Raw genomic sequence first — 19,251 nt, forward strand, 5'->3', positions numbered from 1 at the left:
CCAGCTCAACCCACTGCAGTAGACTAGGCTGATGTGCTTCTCATCCTGTGTGCGCTTTACTAATTAGCTTTTTCTTTTCTTGTCCTTCCTTTGACCCCGTCACTGTACTCGTGTGTGTGTGTGTGTGTGTGTCCATGCGCATCCACATCCGCCACGTCCCCCTCCTCCTCCTCTCTTCAAAAACACACACACTCACATCGTCACCCCCCCCCCCACGCTCTCAGCGCTCCCCCTGTGTGTACACGGAGCTCTCTCTCCCCTCATCCCCCGTCTCCTCCACCAAAGTGCGGCGGAGGCGGCGGGGGAGCTCGCACAAGCGGGCCTCCTCCGTCAGCCCGGCCAAGAGCAGCGCCGGGCGGCGGCGCCGCCAGGCCGTGGCCGAGCGCCGCGCCGCCCTGCTGGACGAGCAGGCGCTGCTGCTCTCGGCCCGCAAGCAGCGGCTGGAGCAGATTGGCGGCGGCGCCGGCGGCCGGCGCGGGGGCACGCTCTTCTCCTTCTTCCTACACCTGCCCGACCTCTCGTCCGTCCTGGACGAGGACGGCTACCTCACCTTCCCCGACCTGTCGGAGATGCGCTTCCTGCCAGAGTGCGCGCAAAACTTCCTCCCCATCAAGTCGCCGTCCCTCATCCCCTGCTTCCTCTTCATCTTCTTCTTCCTGCTGTCCACCTCCTTCTCTGTCCCGTCCGCTCTCACCCTTTCCTTCCCCCTGGCGCTGTGCCTCTGCTACCTGGAGCCTAAGGCCGCCTCCCTGACCGCGTGCTTTGCCCAGGGCTACCATGACCATGACAGTTCAGAGGAAGAGGAGGTGTGTGTGTGTGTGTGTGCGTGCGTGCGTGCGTGCGTGCGTGTTGCGTGTAATACGTACGTCTGTATCTTCCAGTACACCACCTCTGGCTTAGAGTACAGAGTTCATTAGTGCAGAGGTTAACACCCTTTATCCTGTCTGGTGTCCCCGCTCTGCTGTCTCAGCAGCTCAGGGCCGACCTGGAGACTGTCTGTCCCAGCGTCCGTCAGTTCTCCTACTTTCAGAACCTCATCTCTGCACGTCTGTCACACTCTCACCCCGTAGAGCACATCTCCATCGGCGAGTGCACAGAGATGAGCCCTGCTAGTCACCTCCACGCTCTGTTTAATTGGCTTGAATTTTCATCTCCATTTTTGCGAGGGTTAGACACAAACATTTAACTAATATCTTAACTCATTTCACTCTGAAAGACTGCTGATTGCGTACGAAACTGATGAATGGTGATATTTATTAAGATATTTCTATAAGGATTTGGGGACATCTCCGTTCTCCATTTTGTAACTAATCCTTCACCAAATATTGTTTGCATCTCTAACTTTGACTGTGTCCAACCCATCTCATTGTTGTCATTCACATTCATGGCTGCACAGTGTAGAAAGTGACCGCCTGAACACCAGCTGCATGCAAACACTGCCATGTTTCACTGCAGTCCTCTCTGCCTCTCTGTCTCTCTGAGTCCAGCTGGATTCATATTAAACCGGCGACAACAAGACAAGAACCAAAAGCGTGCAATCGAGCACCAAACTATGATTATTTAGCCGGCGACATTGTTTTGACTCATAGATGATGAAATGCTTGCGAAGCCGTCTGTGACGCAGAGAGACTGTGTCATTGCAACAAACTCATGTGTCGTCATGCATGAAGAGGACGGGACTGAAAGTCAGAATACTGCTCCGAAAAAAATGCAAAATTCCTGTAGTCCTCCTCTGCTCTGTGTTTGCCCCTCAGTCATTATTTTGCTGAGCGGAAATAATGTTAACTTTATAAACGCCAGGAGAGAAAAAAATATGCCCAAATTCAAAAACCAACATCCAAGTGACTGACTGAAGGTTTGAACTTCCTCTGAGTCTGTCCAGCTTGCTTTCTTTTCATTTGCTTTTTCTTTCTTTGTTTTTTTATCTTTTGTGTCGACTGGTAACCTGTAGCTGACAGACACACTAGTGCATTCCCATCTGTTTCCATATATGGTGAACAAGAGACTCGTCGGCTGTAATTGTGTTCTCAACAGTTTTACAAGTTGAATTCTTTCCTTTTCTTGCTTGCCACTGGGAATGCTTTCGGCCTGTTTGTGAAAGCAGACTGACAGCGAACAAACTGACTTTGCCTTTGATGGAGAGATGACCGCCACAGAGGTTTGTACGTCTAGGAAAGATGTCGGTAATAAGTCGTGGAAAATGAGTAAAAGCAAGAGGTTCTGCAGCAAGACGTTTTCTTTTCAGTTTGCCAGTTTTTTCAAAATGTTGTTGTAGCAATATAGTGAAAAGCTGGGTCGACTGTAACCCAGGAGGTAGGGCGGGTTGTCCAATGACTGAAAGGTTGGCGGTGCAAATCCCGCTCCATCCCAGTCTATTTTTGTGTCATTGGGCAAGACGCTTAACCCACATTGCCTGGTATGACTGTGAGTGGATGTTGGGTGGTGGTTTGAAGCAGCTTAGCTGCCCTGCTTCCGTCAGTCTGCCCAGTGTGACTGTGGTGTGAATGAATAATGGGTTCAATGTAAAGCGCTTTGGGTGCCTTGAAAAGTGCGATATAAATCCAATCCATTATTATTATTATAGAATCACTTTAGCCATTATGTCATTGCAGATGTTCAGATTTAGACAGTTCTTGGTTCTTAAATTTTACCAGCCTCGATTGTTATAGTATTATTAATATTCAAACTCGATTAAATGGGCAAATATCTTGATGTGAGGTTATTAAATGCTCTGCCTATGCGGCAGGTTCTTTTCTGTTCGACCTCAGCCGTCAGCCACCATGTCCAGCCTCCTGACTCTCTCTGTACCAGGGGTCACCAACTGCACCAGGTCGCCCCCCCCCAGGGGCCGCATGAAATAATTCATATAGATGAGTTTCATTAATAATTACACTTAACGAAAGGCAAACTGAGATGATGTGTTATTTCAAAACACATTTTGCCCTTTGTTGACTCAGTAGCCATGAAGCATCTCTCAGGTTAACAGACAGTTGGTGACTCCTGCTCTGTACACTGCTCTCTTGTCCCTCTTTCCCCCTCTGATTGATTTCTGTGCGTGTGTGCATATGGAATGAAACCACTTTTCTCCTGGGTTCACGCTCTCCTGTTCTCCTCCTCCTCCTCCTCCTCTTCCTCCTCCTTTGCTGTCAGTCGGACGCAGATGAGGACTCTGAGATGCGGACTCAGGTACACTGGGCTTGCGTGGCGGCCCTGCTTGGTGCATCGCAGCCGCACAACGCGATGCACCGAGCCGCCCAAAACCCCGTCACTGTTACCCATCACCCATGTTCACGTCTGCTTCCTCTGCTTCTGCTTCTGTGTAACACGCTGGCTCGCCCCACCACAACCAGACTCACTGCTCACTCTCTCTCGCCTGATCTCACTTCATCATCTTCTGAATACACCGTTAAATCTCATTTCTCAAGTGCCTCCAAATGTAAATGGAGTTTCCCTTTCTGTTTATGGTTCATGCAAGAGTCTTAATTTTCGAATCGATCAGATCTTGCTATCCGTGCCATCACGTAATATACAGCCCCCATTTTACCTGAACTCGTGTGTAAAGATGTATGACTTGACACAGAGAAGCACCGTAAATCCCACGATTCCTTTCCGCTCTTTTTGTCTTGCAGTATAGTTTCATAAGACGAGCGAAGGGAGAAAATGTTTTTGTCAAGCACAGTAATCTGATGCTTGAGGTTGGTAAGAAAATGGCATGACAGCAGTGTGCATGTAGGCGCTTTTTGTGCGAGGCGTCCTCACTCACATCTGACCAACTAGAGGCCCTGGTGCTCCTAACAATCCAGTCACTTTCTTGCGGTGAGCATCCAGTGTTATAATCGACTCTAACCTCATAAATGAATTCCAGATTGTGCGTCTGGAGAGGCCGTCGTTTCTAATGAGATTTGGGATTGTTGTGCCGACCTAATCCTGTCCAACGACCCCTTTGAATCCTGTGCATGAACATTTCTGTTGACTTGAGATGCTAAACGCTTCTGGTGCATCTTAATCCAAGCTACTCTTCCTTTAGCGGTCCAGTGTGTAATATTTGGCTTGATTTATGTAACGGCAAAAGCTTAATACACTGCCCATAAATACATTCATTAAAGTGTATAATTGCATTACAATAATAGTCTTTTTTTTTTTTAGAGCAACAGGGATCTTGCTCCTCGTCAGTGGCCATCTTGCACAGCTAAGGAAGCCTGGTGTAGACAATCAAGCTACCTGACAGCACGTTTTGTAATTAGGATGACTTAGCGCAAGTTCGCATAAACCAACGAAGAAGAAGAAGGTGGACGAGGTATCCGGGTTTGTGCTCGCAGGCCACCGTAGTTCACAGGCAAACTCAGGAGGGGGAGGATACCAAGTCCCTTAAACTAACATAAGTGAAAGAGTGCTGCAATCTAAAATGGAACCACCTGATGTCGCTGTTTCAAATTAGAAATCGCCAAATATTACACACTTAACCTTTAAGTTACAGCTCTCATGTTTTGGGGCACTTTTTTTTTTTTTTATGGTGTTTCCGTTGCTTTTTCAGTAATCCGCTTAGTACTACATGCCAGGACTAGCGGTGAGAATGCAGCCAGGCGGTCCTGATTTTGCGCTTCTTTTGGTTGCCGTTTGCATACGTACGTTGAGCATGGCCTTGGTTTGGCTGCCTCGCTGCCACCTTCTAAACACGGTTGACCGGCCACTGTAGGACGCCTCGTCGCCTGCGGAGAGGGTCAAGCACCAGACTAACATCAGCGAGCTGAAGCGCTCCTTCCTGGAGACGGAGACGGGCGCTGTGGGCCCCACCGAGTGGGAGAAGAGGCTCTCCTCGTCCCCCGCACGCACGCCCCGCCCGGACGAGGCGCCGATGATAGAACCTCTAGAGCTGCAGGATGTAAGCTTCAGTCCGCCTCGGACTGAGTGACAGCATGTGTGTGAAGCGTGACATCACTGAGACCATGTTGTAGAACTGTGTAGAGGCGTCAGCACCAGGGGTGTGTGCACTCTTTTTGCTGAAACTTTAATTTTAATAGTGTTTTTTGTTGTTGTTGTTGTGTTTTTTTCATAGTAGTACATAGTTGGGATCAGGGCGCCTTTAAAGGTCTCGACTGATGAGTCAGTAGCAGTGGTGCGTCTAACGAGTGTCGCTCTCATTCATTAGTGCTGTGACTGTGTCCATCGCTGTGCTGTGTGTCTCCGATCCGTTTTATCTGCATTTCTTCTTTCACTCGTGTCGAGTTCATTTATCAGACAAGCTCACTTGGGACAAATGAACAGCACTAATTGAAGTCTCGGGAGACTAATAAGCGACATAAGACACGTCTGTGTGCGGGGAGAGAAGGGCAGATGCTGTGAAAGAACACTGTGACCTGAGTCATGTGCCTCCTAAAAGTTTTGTCGACCTTTTCGTTGTCCTTCTCTTCTTGGCTGTCTAAAATAATTTGGGTTTTTATTTCTTCCACTTTAGACTGAAGACATGCAGCCTGCAGAGGCAGAAACAAACGTGGAGGAGACTAAAGCCACTGAGGTAACATTTCAACTTTTTTCACATCGGACTCTTATTGTGTTGTTACAGTGTTGTTACTGTGTTGTTACAGTGTTGTTACTGTGTTGTTACAGTGTTGTTACTGTGTTGTTACTGTGTTGTGGCGTTGTGCAACACTGTCAGTCTCTTTCCTATCCTGTCAGTAACTATGGTGTCCTTTGCTACACACATACCTTTTCCTTTTGCCTTGCCCTTTATCTGTGCTTGTCTTTCCTTTCTTAAAATTTATAGCAGCGTGAAAGGTCTTCTGAAAATTCAGTGCTAGTGAGGTTGCCCATATCATTACGATAATCAAGATAATCAGCCAATATTTTACACACAGGGAGGAGTACAGCACAAGGAAAAGCGATAGGAAATCCATGAAAGGATTATCCATGCACTGTTTATCATCCCTTCCAGTTGTTCCTCTACAACCTCGATGGGCTGTGAAATTTAGTTTCACAGCAGTTTCAGCCTGTTGGTTGGTTAGGTTAGCCAACGCCGCGACCCTCTGCTAACCTCAACAGTCCGTGTGCAATAAGTCGAGTGTCTCCTCAGGCAGCAGGTTACCTGGTGAAACTCGCGGTGGATAGCACCGCCACAGATTTGGCCGTCTCCTCCGGCCCACACGGGATTAGTCTGTCCACCACCATGGACGATGAAGTCTTCACAGACGCCACCCTGCGGGAGGCGGGCGAGAAGACCCCGGACTCCCAGGACGAGTTGTCGGAGAGGTCGCTGGCGAAGGTCAGCCCCGGCGCCGTCACCCTGGAGGTGTCCCAGGCCATTATTGACAAGAGGGGGACACTCATTATCCTGAAGGAGGCTGAGGGAGCCGAGGGAGAGCGCCTCTTCCCCGGAGAGGTCGCGACTGAGGAAGATAAAGTGTCGGCCGGGGAAGAGGGAGAAGAGGCCTCGGCGCTCCACAGCCCCAAGAAAGAGATGAGAAATGGCGACGTGGCTCAGAATAAAGGAGTGGACTCCCCGAAGAAGGCCATGGCGGCCTGGATCTATGAAGCGGTGAAGACGGAGGCGCCCCCGCAGGTCGCTGGCGGTACAACAAAGGAGGCGAGAGAGAGGGAGGCCGAGACCCCCGGGGCCGTGCAGCAGGTGGCAGTGTTGAGCGTTGAGGAGGAGGAGGAGGAGCAGTCAAAGATCACACTCTGTGAATCCACAGCCACGTCCGTAGCAGGGGTACTGTATAAATACTAAAAAGCAACGCCTCGGCCTTGAGCGACACCTTCTCCTTCCCCCCACATCTCCACTAGCTCCACCCACTGCCCCAACCTCCATTGGCTTCCCTGCGGCGGGCAGCCAGACTAGACTAACAGCAGCCTGACTGAGCATAGTGCATGGCTAACGCTCCTTTTAACACAGCAGCTTTAACACACATTCAACTGTCCAAAGCTTCTGTTGCAGACAAAGCTGCCGCTGCTGCTGCTACTACTGCTCCCCCGCCTACACGCACGACTATTATGGGTTCCATTTTTTTGGTTGATGTCTGAAAAGCTGTTTTTTTCGCTTCGCCTCAGCAGCTGGCTCCAGAAGCTGATAAGGGGGAAAAATTGTTCCCGGAGTTCCCGGCGGCTCTTGTTTGCTTTCCAGCGTTTTGCTCAGCTGCGCCATTCCTTTTATTTCAGCCCCTTTTTTATCGCTTCCCTGAAAGCGGTGACTTCACAGCCTTGGCTGCGAGCCACCGCTGCAGCTTTCCCTGCCTCATCCTCCAAAATCCCCCGCTGACTCCGTCATGTCAGGAAAACAATTGTATGGGTCTACCTAAAAAAAAAAAGGGAAAAATAAAACAACTTTTTGCTGTTTTTCACTTTTTCAAAAGCAGATTAGTTGAAATATGCTGCTGTTGGATTCAGCCATTCCAAAAACTGTATTTTCTTTCTTAGGATTTAGGATTTGTTCTGCTTGGCTGTAGGTTCAGAGGATTAAATGATCAACGTGATGGTATTCCATACAATCCATATGACTTTACTCTGCCTTTCATTCCACCACTGTCTTTCCCTTTGAACTTTATCTGGCGTTCGCTGTGGCTTCGACTCTCATGTCTTCTCCTTTCTCTCTCTCCATCCCTCTGTCCCATCAGTCTTTGCTGGGATCACTGTCCTTCTTTGAAAAGGTGACCACTCCTTTATCCTTCTTGCCGATATCCCAATGCAGCTCAACCTTACAATAGTTTGGTGGTTTTTATTCAATTCAACGTGCTGCATAATTATTTTTTATTTCAATTCTCTCAGTCTGTAACCTGGATGATCGTATTTCTTCATCAAGCCCCATGTGCATTGCCTACAGTCAGGCGGAGTTTCATTTAACCTGCACAGACATCATCTGATGGTACAATTTACACCCACAGGTGTCTTCTGAGCCAGAAGAGAAAAAGGAGGTCGCAACAGAGACACCGGTCAATTCAGTGGTGAGTACCCAGAACACACCTTCGAGTGTGTAGTCTACAACTTCCTCATAAAATGTAGTATTTGGTTAGCAGTTTAGGGTGTTGCGTACATGACTTGTTGTTATGGGCAGTGCACTTATTATTACTGTACGGCCCAGAGTCACTGAATTACCATGGGAGTTGTCTGTCTGCTGGAAGTGCTTTGCAGGTGTTAATGAATAAAGAAGTGTAGCAGAATTGCCACAGATCTCACTTGAATAAAAGATTATGAAAAGGAGAAGCTGTGATTACAATAATGAAAGAGTGAAAGAGGGACAATAAACAGAGGTGTTCCTGAACACTCTCGAAGCTGAGTGTGGAACAATGGACGCTTTACATCCTCAGCGAACGCCATTTTGGTGAGAGAGTGCACACAAGCTTGAGCTATCATGCTACAGTACTTCTACTAGCCAGCCATGAAGGCACATTCTAATAGGGCAACGACTGTGTGGTGTTTGTTTGTTTCTTACGAGGTTGAGCTTTTGCCTGCAATTCACCGTCACAAAAGTAGTCGAAAGGCAAAGAAGAAGAAATGACCGTCTAAAGAACATCGACACTGAGTTACACCACTGTGAGCAAAATAGCTGGACAACAAATTGGAACACAACTCGTTTTCTATTTGTACATCACATTACGAGTGTACTGCATTTGAGAGGATGGTAACAGAGGGACATGATACACAGTGACAGATGATGGAGGCATAAGAACAGTCAATAAAGGTTGTAGACCAGCGGGTTTCAGCAGGAGCAGTGGTTGGTTTATCATGAGAAGCAGGGAGGAGGCCGAGAGAGCAGCTGGTTTTCAGCGTCAGTGGCAGGCAGCCCTCCACTGGCTCCTGCAACACGCAGCCACCAAGAATCAGCAAAGAAACTTTGCTGTTGAGAAGCATCTGGCCAGCCTGTGAGCGGACAGACAGGTTGTCATCGTTGCCATCTGGTGGGTGATAGAAATCACTACACGCCACAACCACATACAACAACACAGGACCTTTTTCAAGTCATACTCTGGTTTGATCTTCTCCTTCACTGGGCCAAGACGTCTCGTGCGTGACCCTGTTTGTGTTTTTTGTGCTCGTGATCTTCACACCTTATCACTCCTGTTGTCCTGTTTTCCCCCTTAGAGTGTGGATGGCGTGGAGTCAGGAACCAAAGAGACGCCAGTCATCCACACAGAGACAAAAACGATCACCTATGAGTCTGCAGAGGTACAGTGATGTTTTTTTTGTTTACATGCAAAGCGTTTCCTTTAAAAGCCTTATGTAATATTTTGTCCACCTGAGGGCAGCAGAGTCAAGCTGTGAGTAAACGACAAGTTGAACGGCAGCACTTCAGGCATAGAATCTGTCCTTATTCACATACTGCATGTATGGGGATGCAAAGCACATCATATTTTTGTATCTTGGTGAAAGATCTTTGGATGTTCACACAGTTTCTTAGAAACCACAGTTCCTGCCCTAAAAATCTGGTATCTGAATAGAATTTCACAGGATCAGCCTGATCATATATCAGGCCATGTTAGGCAGAGTTATCTGAAAGCTTTTCACGAGAGCCAACGCTCAAGATAACGATGAATATGAGCGAATGTAAAAAGTTCCTGTAAGTTCCCCAGTACTTGGAGGCATCTTTATGGCTTCTTCCAGAGTGAGCTGTGACCAAAGAGACGTGTGATGTAAGTTGAGTGTTTTTGCCTTTCAAACAGGTCGACACTAATGGTGACTTGGACCCTGGCGTGTTGCTCAGTGCTCAGACCATCACCTCAGAAACTACCAGCACCACAACAACCACGCACATCACTAAGGTCAGAGCTCATCTATAGCGTGCAGGCGGTGCATCTCTGTTGAGCCCTTGTACAACTGTGGAATTTCAAATAAATATGCCTGGGAGTGTTGAAAGTATGTCTGCATTGGAGACACATTAAACACTTGCAGTGTGGATGTAAGATAGTGGAGTTCATCCTGATGGACATTTCAAATCATTTGTTCTGTTCTTCATACGCACAATGTAAAGAAGAATGGAAATTGCCAGAACCGTGCAGCTTCATTTTAATGAGCCTCTTCCAATGCAACTGTCAAATGCTTTCTTTATTCCACAATCTGATCAGTGCCGTCTCTCCGGCCGTCGACAATCAAGATTAGAATTGAATTATGATGTTTGCCTGACCAGATTTAGGATTTTTTTTTTTTGTGTCTATGATTTCAGATTGATTATCGTCAGTTTTCTCTGTGTGTGTGTCTTTGTGCTGATCTGTGCGTCCTCTCTCTGATTCCTGGCGGTCAGACGGTGAAAGGAGGAGTGTCAGAGACAAGAATCGAGAAAAGGATAGTCATCACAGGAGATGCAGACATCGATCACGATGAGGTCTCTTAGACATTTTCTCTTTTCATAACATGTCTCGTGAACTCCTCAAGGCCCTCATCGCTTTTTTTTTTTTTTATTACTATTATTTGACCATTGACAAAAATAAGTCCATTTTATTGACCCCAAGCCCCTTAAGAGCATCATGAAGAGAAACTAGGCATAGCTGCTGATTAAACCTTTTAACTCATAATGTTACTTGAACAGAAATAGAAGCATGACCGATGAAACTAATGGCTCCCATGTTGGCACACTGTCTTACAATCCCAACATCCTCGCCTTCTCCTATTTTCTGTCTCCCCCTGGTGACCCCTGCTGGCGCTGCACACCCACCTCCACATGTAGGCTCTGGCTCAGGCTATAAAGGAGGCTAAAGAACAGCATCCTGACATGTCAGTGACCAAAGTAGTGGTACATAAAGAGACAGAGATCACACCAGAGGAGGGGGAGGACTGACCCAGGTAAGACGGTGAGGTCCCAGTCCTGCTCCCGCCTCTCCCCCCCCCACCCCAACTCCACGTCTGGTCTGGTTTTCATTCGGTCCGACTGTGTCGTCTTTTCACCGGCTGGTTTGTTCTTGGGCATGCTGCTTTCCTCATCAGCGCCTCTCCTCTGTGGCCACTGACAGCCCTGCTCCTGTAGCACTTAACAGAGAACGCACCGCCATGCACCCCAGATCCCTCCATCCTGCAGGGGAGTGGCAGCCGCGTGCGTGCGTGCGTGCGTGCGTGCGTGCGTGCGTGCGTGCGGGCGGGCGGGCGTGCGTGCGAGCGTGCGTGCGTGCGTGCGTGCGTGCGTGCGTGCGTGCGTGCGTGCGTGCGTGCGTGCGTACAGATGGGACAGTGTAGCCTGGACACCTAATGACGAGGCTTTAAAACCTCCAGAGCTCCTGGCCTTCTCATGCAATCTCCCCCAATGGGACTGCAACACTTCCCCCTGCTGGATCACATTGAGGAAAAAAACTACACTCTTTACATTTTACCTAAACAAAAATCCTTATTTATTTATTTATTTTTATTACATATTTGGAATAAAGTTGTTGTTTTTTTTTTGTTGTTTTTTTAATAAACTGAAAACCTTACATGAGAAAAACAGAAATACAAATGCGTGAGTGCCGGAGCGTCTGCAGCGACCTGTGTGTGCAGTGCACTGTAAACGGTCACAGGTTGTGTTTTGTCCACATTGTGTAGCTGCACAAAGGCCACCGTTAGGAAGGAGCCATTAAATACCAGCTGAACAGGCTTCCGTCTGTCTCGCACGCATCCATATCAACTGTCATCTGATCTCCACTCATCACAGCTCAGCCCTTTTCCTGGCCTGCTCGCCACACGGATGAACAGTGGAAATAGCGAAGGTCGTTTTATTTGTAGCGCAACACTCATGTGGTGATACTGGTGATGCTCCTGCATTCCTTTTCTACGTCCAGAGGGTCTTTAAATAAGATAGACATGAAGCCTATTATCAGATGAATGAGGTGAATATTAATGCAGAGGGTCTGCGAGGTAAATACCAGCTGCACACTGCTCCGTACATTCCACTCTTACGTTCTGTTTAAACAAATACAAAAAAAATAGGTCAGCATCCCTGCCACCAGTTCAAACACACACATGCAGCCATGTGTGTGTGTGTGTGTGTGTGTCTCAACTTGTCTGCTGTGTTGCACAGATTCCATCTCGTGAAAGAGCTGCATGAGGGAGCCCTCATTCCTTTTCTTTTTCTTTTTTGTTGCGCACACACACACGCACACGCACACACACACACACACACACACACACAACCACACGCGCACGGCTCGTCATTTAAACCTCAGTACCTCTCCTCTGTCAGGCTAACTGGAGCTGTTCCTGCAGATTCTTCTGATTTCACCTTCTTGCGGTGCTCAGGCTTGTTGTTTCACACGCTTGCCACAGAAGCCTTCCCAAGAAGCAGGCTTTGGGTTGCGTGTGTGCGTGCCTGCGTACGTGCGTGCGTGCATGCGTGCCTGCCTGCGTGCGTTCGTGCGTGCGTGCGTGCGCGCATGCATGCACTCGTGTGACTCACCAGATGGGAATGCTTGGCTTTGTTTCCGTAGCCTGCCCTCAGTCTCGCGTGTGTGCGCGCGCTGTGTGTCCTCTAATATCCGTGTGTGTAACAGACGGGCTGAGTAACACCACTGACATGATACTAAATGCTTTCGCTCATATTTCGGGCTCCCGTGTCTTTGCGCTGCAGATACACACAGATTGCTGTAGCATTTTTTTTTTTTTTCCCACACTTGGGGGGGGAAAAAAAGTGTCAGTTTGTCGCTTTTAGCATACAAAACACCATGAGGTGTAAACTGAGGTGAGCTTCAAAATAAAAACAGATTGCACGGCACAAGGCGTTTGTATGTATATATAAATGCATATATACATATATGTATACGTATATACAGTATGTATATGATGTGTGTGTATATATATGCACACACACACACACACACACACACACACACACACACGCATTCTGCGTCCTTGAAAATTGTAGTTTTAAAATGATTCTTACATTCTGTGACGTTACACACACACACACAAAGACACATAGCTCGGTGTTTTCTCATGAGAAGGTGAACCAAACTGAAATGGTCATAGAGTTTTCATTTTCATTTTCCCTGCTACAAGGCCATTAGTAAAAACAACCTTTTAAAAAGAAAACACATAGTATTTGATATGTGTTGCTTGCAAAATATGAATCTGCTTTAAGCCCAGATTCAGAGCTCAGTATATGCTCGTCGGGCAACAAAACAACAATATGCAGAAGCAAACTTCCTCTCATTTGCAGCCCAATGGAGGTTCCTGTTTTACTTTGAACTCAGGTGGAACTGAGGCCATGCATGAAGGCGTGGTCCAATGCTGAAGGAAGTGTGTAGTAACCCGTGGCTTCTTCAGCACGTAAACCGTGTCTGTGGTTTTAACCCAGTGGCAAAGGTTGAGACTTAATGATTATTAAACACACCTCTTATGAACGTAGAATCAGTGGTTGCAAGAGACATGTTGATTTACACCCCTCAGCCAGCACTGTCGGCTGTTGAAAGTAAATACAATTAACAAATTGTGTGGTGTGTGCCCAGTGTTTTCATTTTCACACACACACACACACACACACACACACACACACAGTCATTATTGTTTCAACTGAAAAATAAAGACAAGTTTTAGGTTTTTTTGTTGTCGCATGCAGAAAGTGCTCAGCAGGACTGTGTGTATCTGTGTTGTGCATGTGTTTGTTGTAACACTGTAGTCTCCTCTGTGCATCCTGTTTATCAGGTGAACTCGTGAAGACTTTTTTTTTTTTTTTTTTTCAATGTGCAGTTTGGCCCGAGCGGCTCAGATGGGATTAAATGTGAAGGATGCAACTAACTGCTGATCCTCTTCCCTTCCAGGAGTAACATCTGAGAAGCTGTTTTCTGCGCGACTCCTCGCCCCCCAGAATCCAGCAGCAACACCTCTACACATTACTTACTCCGAGACCCACAGAAGGCTAAAAAAAAAAAAAAAAGGCTCCGACTCTCCAAATGCTGCAGCTCGCCGCTAATCGCAAACGTCACCGGAAAAAAACAAAAACAAATAAGTGCTTTTTTTTTGCATGAGAAGGAAGAATGCAAAAACAAACAGCAAAATTCATCCTGGAAACTGTACTGATTTTAATAGCCAATTTCTCAACCTCCCTACCCACCCTGATCTGCACGCTGAATCCCTCTGTGCGCAGCAGGCTAAGCTGTTGCTCCCACTGCCTTTAATGCATTTTTATGATTATAGAGGATCACTATTGTAGCAACATTTTATTTATGAAATGAAGCCATTCACTCCATCATCTTAAATCGTAGGCTGTCCACGTTGGGCGGCGCGCACTATTTAATATATAGAAGTGCCAACCTCAGTTGTCATCCAGCCTTTTTTCTCACCCACTCCATTGATTTCAGGTATGTGGCTACAGGAATCACTACAGCCCAGCACTGTACATATCAACGCTTTCCATAGAGAATAATAAATTATGTCTCATTTGGTGGTTTTGTTTTCTTTCTGGTCTTGCATTTTTGCTTTTTATGGCCATTGAAACACTTTATGTTGCCTGCCATGGACCAGTTCCATCTCATCGTCAGTTTTAGGCTGAATGCCAAGCAGTCAATAATATATCTGTTGACAACCAGATTCTAATGTGCCTGAGCTGCTCCCAAGGGTGTAGATGGTGATGGTGATGATGATGATGGGCGGCATCATAGGTCCCACTGTGTGTGTGTGTCTGTGTGTGTCTGTGTCTGTGTCTGTGAGCGCGCGAAGCTAAGGGCTCAGACTGCCAAGCTCTGCCCAAATGAGATGTAAAGCCAAGAAAGAGCCGCCACCACCTCCCCCCACCCCCCACCCCCTTAAAAAATGTCAGCTGTATGACCACCAAACCCCACCCCCATCATCTCCTCCCGCCCCCCGCCGACCTCGTGTATCTGAATAACTGACTCTTGGTGTGCGTCCATGTTTTCCTCAAAAGTGGTGAAATAAAAGTGGCAAACGCATTTGTTTTAATTTGCTGTTTTCCTCTTAAAAAAATAAAATGTTGTCCATATTACTGAAACTGTTCTCCTCTTTCGTGTGTTTATTCATGCGCATCACTTGCGCCGTATTTGGGAACTTTCCGAGAACGAACTTCTGGCACTCAGCTGCAGCTAAAGTCACTAACTTTTCGTAATATCCTGAGGTATTCATAAACCTGATTATTAGAATAGAAGAAAAAAAAACATTTTGACCAATAAATGCATTGGTTCGACGGCCCAAAGCGCAAGACAGCAGCTCTTAAACACTAAACCGTTGACCAATCTGCCGGAGGGGAATAAAAATCATTCGAGTCTCTCCAACAAAGTTTTCACGGTTAATTATGTTGAATGCGCGCACGTCTCCCGATGCCCCGCCCCCTGCGTAACCCACCAAATGCGTAAAGTAAGAGGTCTCACTCCTGTAGTGCGTTTTGGGTGATCCCTGTAAGCGCCATTTAATTCATGAATCAAGGATTACCGTTTTACAATAACTGCTAAATGGTAAAATCGTATTTTAAACCATCAAGTTAGATACTTGTGCTAGAACGAATCCAACTAGATGGAATTAAATCCACAGGACGCACGTGTCCAAAGAAGTAGCGAACAGGTATCCGGTTTTCCAATGTTCTTAAACTTGGGATGGATCTTTAAAAAACAACTAACTAAATACACATTCTTGAATTATTATATTGCATTGAACTGTTTTTTTTGTGTGTGTGTGTGTGGGGGGGGGGGGGGGGTTTCGTGTTTTCTTTTTTGCTTAAAATAATAATAATTAGGTGTTATATGGCTGAGTAATTTTGATCAATAAATATATCTAATATCTATCTAATCTAATTTAATTTTAGAAATCACAGGTATTCCCGGTCGCAGTGGTCGTTTTACCAAGCCGTTAACTTTAGACACCGGGTGGTCAGGTCTCACAGGGGCTACAAGTCCTACATCGCTTCATCTTATCACGAACCACTGGTGAACTGATCCTGTTAACGTTGGGCGGAGTGAGCCATCGCTTCATTCACACAGGATCTCGGCGGAGTACCTGCTCCAGTGCGGTAGGTGGCAGCAGAGCGATGCGACGTTTCCTGTGGAGCCCAGCAGTCACAACAAGAAGAGGAAGAGGAAAAACGACAGCTCTGGATCGTCGTCGACTACCTTGCGTGACAACATAGGGATTGGGTTCAGGCTTCGGGTATTTAAACATTTTTCCTTCTCTCTCTTCGGCTTCGAAGGGAGCCGAAAACGGCGCGGGGCTTCGACGCGCGTCGTTCGGCCGCTCGCCGCCGCCGCGCTCTCCGCTGTTTGCTCAAGTGCTTTAAGACACCAGAAACATGCCAATGGAGGCTCGCTTGGCCAAAATGGCTGGGCGCAGTCAAATGTGAAATATTCTCGCTAAGGTTACCCTTTCTGCACGCGACGGCGTCCGTCACGCGGGCCGGCCGGGCAAAAAGGCGCGGGGCAAGTCGCTCGTTCGGGCTCCGGTGGTAGCGGCGGTAGCGGCGGCGGAGGCTTACTTTCTCCTAGCATTACTGCGGCTTTTCCCGCTGTTGGGCCCTGCCGTGTGTTGTGTTTTCTCTCGCTGTCTCCCTCTCCAAAGGATTTCTGCATGATTGGTTTAGCTACTTTAGTCAACTGTGTGAGCGCTCACGTGCCGGCGCGAATACCACGGAAGCCCCGTTGCATGCGCATTTATCTCAAATTAAGTGCAAACTAAGCGCGCTTCCCTCCGCGACCACTGTGTGTGTGTATATGCTGTGATTAAGGGGGGAGCATGCAAATAGAGCTCCACCCCTCAGCTGTGGTGTCACGGAGACGCATGCCCGGTTATTTCGCGGTGGGACCCCCACACACACACACACTCGCATCCACATGACCGTTTGTTGTCGCCCCCCCACCCCACCCCTCCCCCCCTCTCCAACCCCTCCCCCTTCCAACAGGTTATTCCACATTTGGACCTGCAACATGTCTGATTTACTGAGATACATCGACTACGACCACAAAGCCACCTTCCTGAAGATGCTCAACCAGCAGCGGATGGAGGGCGAGCACTGCGACGTGGTGGTGGTGGTGGAGAACATCGAGTTCCGGGCGCACCGCTGCGTGCTGGCGGCGTGCAGCAACTACTTCAAGAAGCTGTTCAAGAAGCAGAGCGACGAGGACAACTCCATCGTGGAGCTGGACTTCATCCGCTCGGACATCTTCGAGGAGGTGCTCAACTACATGTACACGGCGCGGCTGGCCGTGCGCAAGAAGGACATCAACATGATGATGTCGTCGGGCCAGATCCTCGGCATCAACTTCCTGGACAACCTGTGCACGCAGAAGCGCGAGCTGACCAACATGAAGACGCGGGAGAACCAGGCGCCGGGCGACCACGGCATGCGGGCCCAGGACGCCATCCTGAAGGAGCTGGCCATGGAGGAGGTGCGCAAGAACAGCTTCTACGACCAGGGCATGGACGGCATGGGGCCCGGCGCCTCGCACGTGGCCCAGCCGCACGCCTACAACGCCAACATGGGCAAGGACCCGCACGGCCACGGCTGGGGCTCGGCCTCGGCCGGCGACATGAAGCTGGAGTACCTGCTGTACGGCCACCGGGACCACGGCGGCTCGTGCCAGAACGCCGGCGCCAAGCCGCCGGAGCACGGCGCCAAGAAGGAGCGGCTGCTGTCGGCCAACCGGCCCTACGGCTGCGAGCACTGCCCCAAGGCCTTCACCACGGCGGCGCACCTCAAGGAGCACCTCAAGATCCACACGGGCTTCAAGCCGCACCGCTGCGTGGTGTGCGGCAAGGCCTTCATCCGCGGGCCCGACCTCAAGCGGCACGAGCGCGTGCACAGCAACGAGCGGCCCTTCGCCTGCCAGCTGTGCGAGAAGGCCTTCAAGCACAAGTCGCACCTCAAGGACCACGAGCGGCAGCACCGTGGCGAGCGCCCGTTCAACTGCGGCTCGTGCGACAAGGCCTTCATCAAGGCGTCGGATCTCAAGCGCCACTGGAACACCATGCACAGCGGCAACCCGCGCAGACAGATGTCGCTCTCGCCCGCCGCCTCCCAGCACGGCCAGCAGGGCGGCGACGCCACCGCCGACCAGAGGGACTGGAAGATGGAGACGGGGTCGCACTCGCACAACTCGGGGGAGTGCTGAGTGTGTGGTGGGGAGGGGAGGGAGGGGCGGGGGGGGCAGGGGGGACGCAGCAGCAGCAGCAGCGGCGGCGGTGGCGGCAGCGACACGACTCTCTCCACACACACACACACACACACACACACACACACACACACACACAAAGTCACCCAGATGCAGCCGCACGCCGGCCGCCGGGTCACACAGACGGTTGTAACCAACGAGGAGTCGGCGGCGGCGGCAGCGGCAGCGGCGCCCCCTGCAGGGCTGCGTCCCTCTCAAGACGTCTTTTTGTCAAGACGGACGGCGTTTTTTTTTTTTTGTTTTCTTTTGTTTTCTTTTTCTTTTTCTTTCCCACCTGTAAAGTCATGTAAATGTTTCGTTCACTCTGCTATACATATATTTTTCACACACACAAAAAAAAAAATAAGGCATCGTCGCTATTCTAGACTCCGGGGGTTTTTCTCATGACATTATTCTCCTTTTTACTTTTATGGGATATGTAACATTTAAATGTTTGTTTAACCTTTACTGGATTTTATTGCTATGGAAAAAAAAAGAGAGGAGTGGAGTCGAGGGGGGGAGGGGCAGGGGAGGGGGTCCGAGGTGGGTGGGGGGTGGGGGGGGTGGGAAAGAGTTTTCTGCATAACATTTGTTGCATCGAGTATATTCATGTGGATGTTTTAAATGGATGTGTTTAGTTGTCTTGATTGATATTACACTGTACGAGTCAACATTTTGCATTTGATGCAGATGATACCAAAGTCTTGGGCCTCGCCGGGATCGTCTGTAACGGCCGTCCTGCCCAAGCAACCGGCCAACTAGATTTACTGTTATACAGTATAACTGTCATCCAGCTATCACCAGGTAATGATAGATGTCTGTATATACTGTAGCTTAGTTTGTTGCACAATTAGAGTACACAATAATGAATTATGCACATATAACATTGTCCTACTCCTACACTTTGACAATAAACACCATTTGCTGTGTTTTATCACTCTCGCAAGGGCTGCTTGTTGTCGACGTGCGTCTCCTGCCTGCTCGCTCAGCTCCCCCGGAGATGAGATAAAAGTCTGTGCTCTCTTTCCTTCCCCCTCACTTCTCCGTGCGTTCAAAACGCACGACTCTCCGCGTAAGCTGTTTGTGATGTCACAAGGAGCTGGAAGAGACGCCGATACCTCCTCCAGGTTAGCGACGGCGCCCCCTTAGCCGGGTGCGTGCGTCCTGCCTTCAAAACAACCTCGCAGCCGTCCAAATGTGGACGACCCACCAACGC

General features: G+C 48.8%; 2 protein-coding genes across 31 annotated transcripts in view; both read left to right on the forward strand.

The window, feature by feature from the left end:
* Positions 1 to 14,893, forward strand: part of epb41l3b (erythrocyte membrane protein band 4.1-like 3b) — a 42,901-nt gene extending 28,008 nt beyond the window's left edge. For 4 of the 30 annotated variants that reach the window (XM_076021965.1, XM_076021969.1, XM_076021971.1 and 1 more), the window contains 14 exons: positions 225 to 806; positions 2,105 to 2,158; positions 3,151 to 3,186; positions 3,630 to 3,695; positions 4,697 to 4,882; positions 5,456 to 5,515; positions 6,071 to 6,706; positions 7,608 to 7,640; positions 7,875 to 7,934; positions 9,073 to 9,156; positions 9,651 to 9,749; positions 10,229 to 10,309; positions 10,652 to 10,767; positions 13,707 to 14,893. In XM_076021965.1, the coding sequence (XP_075878080.1) occupies positions 225 to 806; positions 2,105 to 2,158; positions 3,151 to 3,186; positions 3,630 to 3,695; positions 4,697 to 4,882; positions 5,456 to 5,515; positions 6,071 to 6,706; positions 7,608 to 7,640; positions 7,875 to 7,934; positions 9,073 to 9,156; positions 9,651 to 9,749; positions 10,229 to 10,309; positions 10,652 to 10,762 (2,088 nt within the window). In that variant the 3' untranslated portion in view covers positions 10,763 to 10,767; positions 13,707 to 14,893. Of the gene's footprint in view, positions 1 to 224; positions 807 to 2,104; positions 2,159 to 3,150; positions 3,187 to 3,629; positions 3,696 to 4,696; positions 4,883 to 5,455; positions 5,516 to 6,070; positions 6,707 to 7,607; positions 7,641 to 7,874; positions 7,935 to 9,072; positions 9,157 to 9,650; positions 9,750 to 10,228; positions 10,310 to 10,651; positions 10,776 to 13,706 lie in introns of all 30 variants that reach the window. The other 26 variants (XM_076021970.1, XM_076021993.1, XM_076021996.1 and 23 more) reach the window with 24 other exon arrangements.
* A 1,016-nt stretch (positions 14,894 to 15,909) lies between these two features.
* On the forward strand, positions 15,910 to 18,969 carry LOC142884156 (zinc finger and BTB domain-containing protein 14-like). The gene is made up of 2 exons (XM_076019673.1): positions 15,910 to 16,041; positions 16,787 to 18,969. The coding sequence occupies exon 2, from the start codon at positions 16,812 to 16,814 to the stop codon at positions 17,994 to 17,996; it is 1,185 nt and encodes a 394-aa protein (XP_075875788.1). The 5' UTR covers positions 15,910 to 16,041; positions 16,787 to 16,811; the 3' UTR covers positions 17,997 to 18,969.
* The last annotated feature ends 282 nt before the right edge of the window (positions 18,970 to 19,251 follow it).

The sequence above is a fragment of the Nelusetta ayraudi genome, unplaced genomic scaffold (assembly GCF_046127955.1).
Source record: "Nelusetta ayraudi isolate G7.1 ecotype Tasmania unplaced genomic scaffold, CSIRO-AGI_Nayr_v1 ptg000011l, whole genome shotgun sequence".
In the NCBI taxonomy this organism is placed as follows: Eukaryota; Metazoa; Chordata; class Actinopteri; order Tetraodontiformes; family Monacanthidae; genus Nelusetta; species Nelusetta ayraudi.

Coding starts and splice junctions, on each gene's coding strand:
- LOC142884156 (XM_076019673.1), top strand. CDS start 16,812: ATGTCTGATTTACTGAGATACATCGACTACGACCACAAAGCCACCTTC.